Below are 13,996 nucleotides of genomic sequence, written 5' to 3'. Positions count from 1 at the left end.
CTGCTCCTACCATCCTTCCTTTCTCCTGCAACACTAACAGGATCAGCACGGTAATTGGGCACCACGGTAGCATTGTGGATAGCACAATTGCTTCACAGCTCAAGGGTCCCAGGTTTGATTCCGGCTTGGGTCATTGTCTGTGAGGAGTCTGCACATCCTCCCCGTGTGTGCGTGGGTTTCCTCCGAGTGCTCCGGTTTCCTCCCACAGCCCAAAGATGTGCAGGTTAGGTGGATTGGCCATGATAAATTGCCCTTAGTGTCCAAAATTTCCCTAGCGTTGGGTGGGGTTACTGGGTTATAGAAATAGGGTGGAGGTGTTGACCTTGGGTAGGGTGCTCTTTCCAAGAGTCAGTGCAGACTCGATGGGCCGAATGACCTCCTTCTGCACTGTAAATTCTATAATAATAATAATTACGAAGATCCACCTTATTCTTGCCTTCCACCCCACCAGTCTGCACATTCAATTCTTTTCTCCACCTCCATCATGATTCTACCACCAAACACATTTCTCTTCAGCGAAAGGTCAGTCTTAAGATGAACTTGAAGAAAGGAAAAGGGTGGATGGGGGAGGAACTAGAGAGCATTGGTCATTCACGGTGAGAGTGGGTCTGGAATAAGGTTGGGCTGAGCAGACAAGGGAAACCGGCAGCAATAGCTGAATGGATGGTCGTTAACAAAGAAATCCATGAGTTTTTGGCAACTGTTATTCGGCAGACAGGATATTGGAGAAGGGTCTAAGGAAGAGGTCTGTGTCCAATGCAGACATGGCAATAGATGGCTGTGCCTGTAATGCTGAGGCTTCTGGCCCTTGGACTTGTGTGAGAAAACAATGGAGCTTTATGAGGGGGTTGGGAATGGATGGAAGATAGTAAAAGTCTCGGGAGTGATCCAGTTAGCTGCTAAGTTGATCTCAGTTAGCTGCTGTCAGCTGGGGGCAGCAGTTAGTATCAGCAGCATTTGGATAGGGAGGATAGAAAATTGGCCACCGTCCAGGGTTTCCACCCTTGACCCTTATCCAGTGGCTCCTGCTGGAAAGTAGACCTGTGTTGATATGATTCAGCTCCATTGCGATTTCTCCCACGGTAAAATTGCTTGCTGACATTCACATTTCAGGCTCGTGCTTGAAGAATGGTTTTATTGGAGAAGTGTTTGAGATGTGGAAGAATAACCCATCAATGTCTGATCCACACAGAAGGAAATTGCAGAAATGGTGGGCGGGCTGGGGGAATTTCCGAAAAGCTGTAAATTACGTGGGAGGAATGTAGTTACGATGAGATGAATTTCCATGCCAGAGATAATATTTTGATATAAAAAAGATACTCTTCAATAGTGTCACAGGCTTCACAGTCAGAATGCTAGAAAGGGAGAATCTGAGGATTTTAATCTGGCAGCTCAATTTACTGGCGTACGGTGAAAAGTTTGGGAAATAAGAAATACAATGTGACGGTGTTGGTTCTTTGTATGGGTACTGGAGTTTCTCAAATTTGCCTTTGCCCTCAACAGCTGGAGTCAAGTTAGCAGTTAAGAGTTTTCCTGTGGCCCATTTTCAAGACCAAGTTTCCACACCAATTTATGGGAAGTCACTACCGTGAGTAGATTAATACAATCTTGCTGTTGAGCAATATTTGGATATTCTGGACCCACACAACTTGCTTGAACTCATTTAAATAATAACTTTGATGTAATGAGGATACTGGTTGATAGTATATTTTCTGGTAACCATCACGACTCTGTGGATTGATACTTTTAATCTCCCATTTTGCAGTAAGGTTTTGTCCTGATTTTCATTTTTTGTCTTCCAAAATAATTATAAATGTTCTTGAATTTGTTTATATCATGATGCTTAAATGAAACTAAAATATATTAATTAATTCAGTGAGAAACTGATTGAAATTGAAGTAGTTACAAGATGTCAGTGAAAGACGAAGAAAATAGGAATCTTAAAACCATAGAATCTCTACATTGCAGAAGTAGGTCATTCGGCCCATCAGGTCTCGCACCCACACTCCGAAAGAACACCCTACCTTGGCCCACGCCCCCTCCTTTATCCCTGTAACCCCATAACCCCAACTAACCGTACAACCTTACAAGAGGAACTCTTACAGCATAAATTGATGGGAGCAACAAAATACATAACTCTGTGGTGTTTGCAGATCAAGATGCTTTTAAGGCTACAAGTTGCTTTTGAAGTGCTATAGTGTGAACAAGATGAAAGAAGACCTGCCAGGGAGATCGGTAGGCACTGAGTGGATTACATTCTTACCCAACAATGTAACCAACCATGTTAAGGTTCTGCCACACATACGTGCTGATGACTAAGGGGAATTGGTTGTGCTCAAGATTGCTCAAGGCCATCAAAAAGCCAGATACCAAGCTGTCACAATGGAAACAGCTGGTTCCCTGCAGTGCCAAATGTTGGCACTCATCAATAAGCAACACATAAATGACCAATTTGACAGCATGTCATGGAACAACAAGTAATTGATGTTGGTGGTTATTCAGTACACCAAGACTTCTTCCAATAATTCATAGATAATTTGAATCTCATGGATTATCTTGATGCAGTCCGTAGCTTGAGACAAAACTAGAATCATAGAATCCCTACAGTGCAGAAGGAGGCCAGTTGGCCCATCAAATCTGCACAAACCGTCCGAAGGAGCACCCCACCCAACCATTTGGCCACTAAGGGGAAATTAATATGGCCAATCCACCTAACCAGCACATCTTTGGACTGTGGGAGGAATGCAGTGCACCTGGAGGAAACCCATGCAGATACAGGGAGAATGTGTAAACTCCACACAGAAAGTCACCCAAGGTTGGAATTGAACCTGGGTCTCTGGTGGTGTGAGGCAGCAGTGCTAACCACTGTGCCACCCAGGTTAAACTTTTAAGAAAACAAAAGTCATTAAATTTCTGAGCCGTAAACTTAATCAGACAAAAGCAAAATATCAGTCGAAGAGGGTATGCTTCAGTTGTTACAAGGCTGAGTCAAAGATTGCATGGGTATGATGTCCTTATAACTTTCTTTTGTTGTTTTGTCTAATTGTCTAACCTTTTCTCTCATTTCTTGAAGGCATTGAGTTACTATCCATTTGGATCAAAAATCTTCTGTTGCCTCAACCAAGTGATTATTCTTCATGTGTTAGAGTTTACACAAAGACTGTTTCCTTACTATTTGACTCTTACTATTACCAGATGTCCAATTGTCTGTCCTCAGCACAGGTTATTGGATAGCAACAGGTTGTCGGATAGCTATCATTACAGGAGTAGAATTTCTCCTCTTCAGGCCAGGATCACAGAGGTCAATAGTACACATCACCCGCTGCCCAATCAACTACAATGGACTGGGCTTTGTAATCAGCGGACATGAATGGCAGTAGCCATTCATTACATTAACCACAAACATTCCATGGGTCTTGGCGCTGGAACTTTCTGTGATTACAAAGCTATTTCAGCACAGCTTCCTCTTTAGGTCCGCAACCTGTAAGAACAGGTTAAAAGCAACTGTACATTTTCCTAAAGAATCAAATTGAAGAATTGTTAATGAGGATCCCAGAGTCTGAACCAGAACGTATAGGTTAGAATATTTAATTCAATGTCAAATCATGTAAAGAAAGCAAAATAAGGGCAGCATGGTGACGCAGTGGGTTTAGCCCTGCTGCCTCACGGTGCCGAGGTCCCAGGTTCGATCCCGACTCTGGGTCACTGTCCATGTGGAGTTTGCACAGCCTCTCCGTGTTTGAGTGCATTTCGCTCCCACAACCCAAAAATGTGCAAACTAGGTGGATTGGCCATGCTAAATTGCCCCTTAATTGGAAAACATAAATTGGGTACACTAAATTATTTTTTATAAGAAGAAAGCAAAATCATAGGAGGGAAAATGTGTTTACGAGAAAAATAAAAGAACCCTGAAGAAAAAGTATTCTTAAAAATCTAATCTCCAACAATAATTAAAATTTGAAGGAAAGTGACTCAATTGTAAAATTTAATTTTCAGCACCAGAGAGGTTTTGTTTTAGCAATCAAGACATATCATGCGTTAATCATCTGCATGTTTTGGACTGAACAAGCCCAAACATTTTCTATTGCATTTAGTGGGTATCTATCATATAAGTGCCACAATTTAATATCCATGCATAAATTTCAATGATATGTCTCTCTGCTAGCTTTTGGATAGGCAGGGCATCTTGGGCAGCAACTTACTGATTTCTGCATTTCGCTGCACATGTAGATACCAGATGTTGCCGTACAATTTAAACTTCACCATTATTTTTACGGCAAAATATGACTCATTTTTAATCTAATATTCATCAACTTCTCTTTGGAAAGGAATGAGTACAGTATGCTGAAATTCTCCTCACTTCAATGTTAGGAAGATTGACCAAACTTTGTTTTGTGAAAATTGTCTGGTAGTTATTTAAACTCTCTGATTTCAGTATCAGGTTCTCAATAATCTTTTCAGAACTGCACACCTATGTGATCTGTATACTGTTATCTTTATATATCTATATAATTTTCAAAAGCTTCTGAAAAGTGTCTCCATCTGTTTTGTTATAACTAAGGCCCAATGGCATTTCCTTTACTATCTCAAATTTCAGTCAATCCGAAGAGACTTTCAGACCCTTTCTGCAATCTCTGCCTCCATTTAAATTGTTGCTTGGGGTTAGTTGTGATCTGTAGGAAATAGAATCATTGGAAAGTGTTTGTGTGTTAACCCTTTTAAGCACCAAAATCTGAGTGTATTTCCAACGATTCAACACCTTGGGTATTTGGAACCTTCCTTGAATTTATGGCTCAATACTGGGCAGCAAGGTAGCGCAGTGGTTAGTACAGCGCCAGGGTTCCAGGTTCAATTCCCGGCTTGGGTTACTGTCTGTGTGAAGTCAGCACATTCTCCCCATGCCTGCGTGGGTTTCCTCCCGGTGCTCCAGTTTCCTCCCACAGCCCAAAGATGTGCAGGTTAGGTGGATTGGCCATGCTAAATTGCCCTTAGTGTCCAAAATGGTTGGTCGGGGTTACGGGGATAGGGTGGAGGTGTGGGCTTGGGTAGGGTGCACTTTCCAAGGGCTGGTGCAGACTCGATGGGCCTGATGGGCCTAATGGCCTCCTTCTGCATTGTAAATTCTATGATTCTATGAGTACCACACCATGTGATGCATTTAATTAACAAGCCAAGCCATATATCAAACGTTTTTTTCAAATGAATATCAATATAGTTTTTCAAGCTCCCACTGACACATCTGTGACTTCCTGATCTTGTGTTGTCCCCAACCAAGAGGACAAGAAACCAACCTAGTCTTCTCAGCTTCCAGCGTCCCGGATGGCTTCATCTGCAGAAAGTGCACCCAACTGGAGCTCCTCACAGACCGCATGGTTCGGTTGGAGCAGCAGTTGGATGCACTTCGGAGCATGCAGGTGGCGGAAAGTGTCATAGATAGCAGTTATATAAATGTGATCACACCCAAGGTGCAGGCAGAGAAATGGGTGACTACCAGAAAGGGCAGGCGGTCAGTGCAGGATTCCTCTGTGGTTGTCCCCCTCTCGAACAAGTATACCCCTACTGTCGGGGGGGGGGGGGGGGGGGGGGGGGGGGATAGCCTATCAGGGGAAAACAGCAGCAGCCAGAGCAGTGGCACCACGGCTGGCTCTGGAAGGGAGGGTCAAAGCGCAGAAGAGCAATAGTCATAGGGGACTCAATAGTCAGGGGCACAGATAGGCGCTTCTGTGGACGTGAAAGAGACTCCAGGGTGGTATGTTGCCTCCCTGGTGCCAGAGTCCAGGATGTCTCCGAACGGGTAGCGGGCATTCTGAAGGGGGAGGGCAAACAGGCAGAGGTCGTTGTACATGTTGGTACAAACGACATATGCAGGAAGGGGCATGAGGTCCTGCAGCAGGAGTTCGGGGAGCTAGGCAGAAAGTTAAAAGACAGGACCTCGAGGGTTGTAATCTCGGGATTACTCGCTGTGCCATGTGCCAGTGAGGCTAGAAATAGGAAGATAGAGCAGCTAAACACTTGGCTAAACAGCTGGTGTAGGAAGGAGTGTTTCCGTTATCTGGACCACTGGGAGCTCTTCCGGGGTAGGTGTGACCTGTATAAGAAGGACGGGTTGCATCTAAACTGGAGAGGCATAAATATCCTGGCCGCGAGGTTTGCTAGTGTCACACAGGAGGGTTTAAACTAGTATAGCAGGGGGGTGGGTACCGGAGCAATAGGTCAGAAGGTGAAAGAATTGAGGGAGAACTAGGGAATAGGGCCAGTATGGCTCTGAGGAAGAGCAGACGGGGAGATGTTGCTGAAAGCAGTGGGACTGGTGGCCTGAATTGCATATGTTTTAATGCAAGAAGTATTACGGCTAAGGCAGATGAACTTAGAACTTGGATTTGTACTTGGAACTATGATGTTGTTGCCATTACAGTGACCTGGTTGAGGGAAGGACAGGATTGGCAGCTAAACGTTCCAGGATTTAGATGTTTCAGGCGGGACAGAGGGGGGTGTAAAAGGGGTGGCAGAGTGGCGCTACTGGTTAGGGAGAATATCACAGCTGTACTGCGGGAGGACACCTCAGAGGGCAGTGAGGCTATATGGGTAGTGATCAGGAATAAGAAGGGTGCAGTCACAATGTTGGGGGTTTACTACAGGCCTCCCAACAGCCAGCGGGAGTTAGAGGAGCAGATAGGTAGACAGATTTTGGAAAAGAGTAAAAACAACAGGGTTGTTGTAATGGGAGACTTCAATTTCCTCAATATTGACTGGGACTCATTTAGTGCTTGGGGCTTAGATGGGGCAGAGTCTGTAAGGAGCATCCAGGAGGGCTTCTTAAAACAATATGTAGACAGTCCAACTAGGGAAGAGGCTGTACTGGACCAGGTATTGGGAATGAGCCCGGCCAGGTGGTAGAAGTTTCAGTAGGGGAGCATTTCGGGAACAGTGACCACAATTCAGTAAGTTTTAAAGTGCTGGTGGACAAGGATAAGAGTGGTTTTGGGGTGAATGTGCTAAATTGGGAGAAGGCTAATTAAAACAATATTAGGGAACTGAAGAACCTAGATTGGGGCAGATGTTTGAGGGTAAATCAACATCTGACATGTGAGAGGCTTTCAAGTGTCAGTTGAAAGGAATTCAGGACCGGCATGTTCCTGTGAGGAAGAAGGATAAATACGGCAAATTTCAGGAACCTTGGATAACGAGAGATATTGTAGGCCTCGTCAAAAAGAAAAAGGAGGCATTTGTCAGGGCTAGAAGGCTGGGAACAGACGAAGCCTGTGTGGAATATAAGGAAAGTAGGAAGGAACTTAACCAAGGAGTCAGGAGGGCTAAAAGGGGTTACGAAAAGTCATTGGCAAATAGGGTTAAGGAAAATTCCACGGCCTTTTACACGTACATAAAAAGCAAGAGGGTAGCCAGGGAAAGGATTGGCCCACTGAAGGATAGGCAAGGGAATCTATGTGTGTAGCCAGAGGAAACGGGCGAGGTACTAAATGAATACTTTGCATCAATATTCACCCAGGAGAAGGAATTGGTGGATGTTGTGTCTGGAGAAGGGTGTGTAGATAGCCTGGGTCACATTGAGATCCAGAAAAACAAGGTGTTGGGTGTCTTGAAAAATATTACGGTAGATAAGTCCTCAAGGCCTGATGGGATCTACCCCAGAATACTGAAGGAGGCTAGAGAGGAAATTGCTGAGGCCTTGACAAAAATCTTTGGATCCTCACTGTCTTCAGGTGATGTCCCAGAGGACTGGAGAATAGCCAATGCTGTTCCTTTGTTTAAGAAGGGTAGCAAAGATAATCCAGGGAACTACAGGCCGGTGAGCTTTACGTCAGTGGTAGGGAAATTTCTGGAGAGAATCCAGCATCTACTGCCATTTGGAAGCAAATGGACGTATGAGTGAGAGGCAGCATGGTTTTGTGAAGCGGAGGTCGTGTCTCACTAACTTGATAGAGTTTTTCGAAGAGGTCACAAAGATGATTGATGCAGGTAGGGCAGTGGATGTTGTCTATATGGACTTCAGTAAGGCCTTTGACAAGGTCCCTCATGGTAGACTGGTACAAAAGGTGAAGTCACACAGGATCAGGGGTGAGCTGGCAAGGTGGATACAGAACTGGCTAGGTCATAGAAGGCAGAGAGTAGCAATGGAAGGGTGCTTTTCTAATTGGAGGGCTGTGACTAGTGGCGTTCTGCAGGGATCAGTGCCAGGACCTTTGCTGTTCGTAGTATATATAAATGATTTTGAGGAATATGTAACTGGTCTGATTAGTAAGTTTGCAGATGACACAAAGGTTGGTGGAATTGTGGATAGCGATGAGGACTGTCAGAGGATACAGCAGGATTTAGATCGTTTGGAGACTTGGACGGAGAGATAGCAGATGGAGTTTAATCCGGACAAATGTAAGGTAATGCATTTTGGAAGGTCTAATGCTGATAGGGAATATACAGTGAATGATAGAACCATAAAGAGTATTGAAAGTCAAAGAGATCTAGGTGTACAGGTCCACACGTCACTGAAAGGGGCAACACAGGTGGAGAAGGTAGTCAAGAAGGCATACGGCATGCTTGCCTTCATTGGCCGGGGCATTGAGTATAAGAATTGGCAAGTCATGTTGCAGCTGTATAGAACCTTAGTTAGGCCACACTTGGAGAAGAGTGATCAATTCTGGTCGCCACAGTACCAGAAGGATGTGAAGGCTTTAGAGAGGGTGCAGAAGAGATTTACCAGGTTGTTGCCTGGTATGGAGGGCATTAGTTATGAGGAGCGGTTGAATAAACTCGGTTTGTTCTCACTGGAACGACGAAGGTTGAGGGGCGACCTGATAGAGGTCTACAAAATTATGAGGGGCATAGACAGAGTGGATCGTCCAAGGCTTTTCCCCAGGGTAGAGGGGTCAATTACTAGGGGGCATAGGTTTAAGGGGCAAGGTTTAGAGTAGATGTACGAGGCAAGTTTTTTTTACACAGAGGGTAGTGGGTGCCTGGAACTTGCTGCTGGAGGAGGTGGTGGAAGCAGGGACGATAGTGGCATTTAATGGGCATCTTGACAAATACATGAATAGGATGGGAATAGAGGGATACGGACCTAGGAAGTGTAGAAGATTGTAGTTTAGTAGTTTAGTCGGGCAGCATGGTTGGCAGTGGCTTGGAAAGCCGAAGGGCCTGTTCCTGTGCTGTACTTTTCTTTGTTCTTTGTTCTTTCTTTGTATTCTGTAGAATGTTGTTCAAAACAGGCCACTGAAAGATGCAAGAGGGCCGGCTGTACTGACCCTTCTGATTTCCTTTTCCTTCCTCTGAAACGAACAGCTAAAATTGAGGAATCAATTGTGTGCACAATCCATTTCTTAACATTGTATTGCGCAATGACTCGGCTAATTCACGGCATTGAAGAGACAATCAAAAGCAATTAATTTCACTCATGTCCTGCATTTTCTCAGTTTGGATTAAAAAATATCTCAATAGAAGCTCTGGTGACCTGGATAAATACAGTGTAGAATGAAAATTGGGCATACAGATCAGAATGTTCAAACCATAGTTATTGTGATTTAGGTGATCTCAGAGGGGTAGGCGTCAATTGCTCTTTGTCCAATTTGCCCCCTCTTGTATTCCAGCTGTCCTTTCTTATGGGACTGTGTTTCTTTCTCCAAACTTCCCTTACTCATCATCTCTGCCAATGAAACAAAATGAGAAATGAAAATCGCTTATTGTCACAAGTAGGCTTCAAATGAGCTTACTGTGAAAAGCCCCTAGTCGCCACATTCCGGCGCCTCCACAGGGAGGCTGGTACGGGAATTGAACCGTGCTGCTGGCCTACCTTGGTCTGCTTTAAAAGGCCGCAACTTAGCGCTGTGCTAAACCAGCCCCTTTCTCATGGCCCCTGCAAATCAGTTTGAAGACCTTGATTCTCACCTTCAAATCTCTCCATTGTTTCACACCAATGTTTCTCTACTCCTCTGACTCTGCATCATTGCTTCTTCCTCCATCCCTGTTTCTTCATTGGAGGCTGATAAATCAGCCACTGCGTCCTTATCCTCTGGAAGTCTCTCCCAAAAGGACTGCCACTCCTCCTGGAACTCATCCTTTTAACTTTGGACACTTCTCCAACCCCATTGAAAATCTATTAATTGTCAAGAATCACACTTGAAGAATGGCTGCTGAGCAGGGTTACTGGAGTGCTTCTGGTGACTAGGAACCAATCTCGAATCCAGCATTCAGAAGGGAAAGAGGAAATAAATATAAAATCAAAGAGCAAGAGATCTATGTTATTCTGCGACTTTTGTCTGCCCATGTCAGTCAGATTCCCATTTTTTAGTTGCCTTGAAGCTTTTTTATAGGAGCATTTCTGTGAGCATTTACTTCCTGATCAATCATAAAAGCAGGACCAAGCTAGATTTTTTTATCCTCACCTATTAGCCCTTGCATGCTAAATGCAACATTTTAATAAGTGTGTACCTGTAGGAGATCAGTTAAGCTTTTCTTATAATTAACATAATTAATTATGCTTTACTATAGAATTAAAAGGATCGCATTTGCTGATTATCACAAGGCCTGGAGTGAAATTGCCACGTCAAAAGCAACTGAGAGCTGCAAAGATCAAAGTACGGTAATACGCCTCCTCCTTAGTCACCTTGAGAAAATGTATCATGGAATTTGGTGATCTAGTGGGTTAGTGTGCCTCTTTATCGGTAGCATAGTGGTTAGCACTGCTGCTTCACAGCGCCAGGGACCCGGGTTTGATTCCAAGCTTGGGTCACTGTCTGCCTGTTCTCCCCATGTCTGTGTAGGTTTCCTCTGGTTTCCTCCCACAAGTCCCGAAAGACGTGCTGTTGGGTGCACTGGACATTCTGAATTCTCCCTCTGTGTACCCGAACAGGTGCCAGAGTCTGGCGACTAAGGGATTTTCACAGTAACTTCATTGCATTGTTAATATAAGCCTACTTGTGACATTAATAAAGCTTATTATACATCTAGGGCCTGTACTTGAATTCAGCCTAGAGTGTGTCTGCTGGTTATAAGAGTTAAATCTGCAATGAGTTTGGGACAGGTACAACCCTCGTTGCCAATTGTTTTGGGTATACAATGCAAAACTAAGTTTTAGATAAGTTCTGGATGAAAACGACAGATTGAGGTTTGAAGGGGAATAGTTATTGCAAAGCCTGTGGAATTGGTGGAGGACTCATTCCTGAAACTCTTGGTTCCAGAGGAAAGCTTTCAAAATAACTTATAATTTACCATTTGTCGAAGAATCTTACCATTTAGTGCGCACCACACTTTGGAAGACAATCACCTGCCCTTAACGAAACCCGTTTGATCCTCCCCAACAACCTGTCGAGACACTCCTCCAACCTGAGTACCAGTACCTTCGCCAAAATGTTTGCATCAACATTCAACAATGAGATTGGTCAGTATGACCCATGCTCCACTGGGTCCTTGTCTTTTTTCAATAGGAGCGTGATGGATGCCTGACTTATCATCTCTGCGAGTGACCCCGGACCACCAAATCCACAAATGCCTCCACCAATAACGGCACGACCCGCTCTGCAAACTTATTAAACTCCACCGGGAACCTATCTGGCCCTGGTGCCTTCCCCGGCTGCATTCTCCCAATCGCCTTCCTAACTGCCTCCATCTCCAAAGGCTTCTCCAACCCTTCCTGATCCTCCTCCTCCAGCCTGCGACACACCAATCCCTGTAAAACCTCCACCATATTGAGCCAACCCCCAGCGACTCTGAGCCGTTCTTCTAGAATGCCTCAAACACTTATTCACCTCCTCTGTTGCCGACACCAGCTCCCCACCCCCTCACTCAAACCTTAACAATTTCCCGGGACACCACCTGTTGCCTCAACTGGCATGCCAACAGGTGGTTTGCCTTTTCCCCAGAGTCATAGACTACCCCCTTTCCCCATCTCAACTGCTGCACTGCTTTATTCATTGTCACCAAACTGTCCTTGTAGCAGCTTACTGCTGGCCAAGAACTCTGAGTATTTCTCATCCACCTCCAATATCTCAATCACCAGCCGCAGGCGCTCCTTCCCTATCCACCGGCACACTGTAAGCAATTGCTTACCCCCTCACCACCGCCTTCAGAGCCTCCCACAGCACTGAGGTCGAGACCTCCTCATTCTTATTAAACTTTATGTACACGTCCAACACCTGAGCCATCCTCACACAGATACCCAGATCCCCGAGCAGCCCAACATCCAAACTCCACGCCGGCTGCTGGGCCTGCCCCCTCTCCAACATGCAGAGCATGGTTGGAAATCGCGATTGCTGAATACTCTGCATTCCTTACCCCCAGCAACATCGCCTTCCCCATTTAATAACATCGATCCTAGAGGAGACCTTGTGCACAGGCGAAAAGAAGGAACCCTTCTACCTTCTGCTTCTAGTGAGGCAAGCTGGTCACTGAGCCTTGGCACTGCCTCCTGCTCTCCCTTTAGCACCTCATCCTGCTCCCACACCACCTCCTGTTCTCCCAGGCCAACAGATCTTCCACTGAATGCTTGAGCGATTCCAACATCTCCCTCCCTTGCCTTTCAAAGTGCTTATTAAACTGACGTTCAAATCCCACTGCCATCACCTCCTTCAGTGTATAGACCGTTATAAAGGCAGTCCCACCCGACCAGCTTGACTCTGCCATCTTCCCTGCCAGCGCACCTTTCCCAATGCTAGCATTCAAATTCTTTCTCCTAACAGCTTTATAGTTGGCTCGTGGTCATTCTTCATCTACTAAGTCTCACTGGGGACAAATATTCTTATGATTTGTCCCCCAGAAAATGGGTGGAGAGTACCAAAATCCCGACTCTAGCAGGAGCTACCTAATGTGCGACCTCCTCTCTCAAGCCGCCACCGGGTGTCCTGTTGGTTTTGGTTTTACTCTCTTCGTTTTCTCCTTTTCAACTTTCAGAATGCAGCTGTTAATTATTCTGCATCTCTCCTGTCTCTGACCCTATCACCACACCTCACTCCCTTCACATACTTAAAACCGGGACATTTCCAACTTTTCCCATTTCTGTTGAAAGGTCATCGCCTGAAACATTAATCGTTTCCCTCTCCAAAGATGCTGCCTGGCCTGCTGAGTATTTTCAGCAATTTCTGTTTTCACAACACTTTTATACTGGAAAGGGAAGGCAAGTAAAGAAGTTATGTTAAGGAGTTTTAATTTATCGAATGTTGAAAGATCTTCCCAACTCTCCACAATGCTTACTTTTTGTGTTGCATAAGAATAAATTCCATTCTCTTGTGTACCCATTGGGAAATCTGCTCTTCAAGAGAAATGACAACTGCATTATAGCTCTCCAATTTGTTAAACCAGTAAAAGCTAAGCGGAACAAACAAATCAGTGATTTTTTTCCCACCTTTGTTACAGGGCCCGTGACCTATCCCAATCTTCAAGCATTATATAATGGACTGGGAAAAGAGGACTTAGAAAAAGAGATTGAAGCACAGAATAAAGAGTGCGTATTCATCTGAGTTCAATAACTTAGCACCTGACTGTACAGGTACACACCTATAGGAGGTTATATAGACAGCCAGTATTGTATACCAAAGCCAGGGTATTAATGATACTGTCTGAAGTATTATTGTATTTTAGCTGCAAGCGACCCATGCCATTGTGAACACTGACCTGAAATGTTCTCGTGTGGAAGCAATGAAAACACAAAGCACTAAAAACACTAGAAGCCTGTGTAACAATTGTCTGAGGTCTCATAAAACCCCAAATCAGCTGCAAATGAGAGGTTTCCATATAATATGGCTGAAATTACTGAGCAGCATGCCATTTCAGCATCTGTTTGGAATGGATGCTTCAAAGAAAGCCGAACTGAAAATGGAACAAAAGTGCTGCTGAACAGTCTTCACTCAGCTTGGTATATCTCCATTTTTCCTTCCTGCTCCAGTTGGGATTTTTTGGTTTCCAACAGATGGGACAGCTAGTAGTCCTTTATTAGCTGCAGCTGATTAACCTAGGACAAAAGTTCGGCGCAACATCGTGGGCCGAAGGGCCT

The 13,996-nt window shown here is 44.8% G+C and overlaps 1 protein-coding gene across 3 annotated transcripts in view; it reads left to right on the top strand.

Moving 5' to 3' along the window:
• Positions 1-13,996, top strand: part of LOC119964682 (ubiquitin-conjugating enzyme E2 U-like) — a 111,522-nt gene that overhangs the window by 75,981 nt on the left and 21,545 nt on the right. For all 3 annotated transcript variants that reach the window (XM_038794483.1, XM_038794484.1, XM_038794482.1), the window contains 3 exons: positions 1,504-1,588; positions 10,501-10,586; positions 13,360-13,447. In XM_038794483.1, the coding sequence (XP_038650411.1) occupies positions 1,504-1,588; positions 10,501-10,586; positions 13,360-13,447 (259 nt within the window). The remainder of the gene's footprint in view (positions 1-1,503; positions 1,589-10,500; positions 10,587-13,359; positions 13,448-13,996) is intronic.

Source organism: Scyliorhinus canicula, chromosome 4, assembly GCF_902713615.1.
Source record: "Scyliorhinus canicula chromosome 4, sScyCan1.1, whole genome shotgun sequence".
NCBI lineage: Eukaryota > Metazoa > Chordata > Chondrichthyes > Carcharhiniformes > Scyliorhinidae > Scyliorhinus > Scyliorhinus canicula.
Note: the sequence above shows the minus strand (reverse complement) of the source record. Positions and strands in the feature narration are given on the sequence as shown.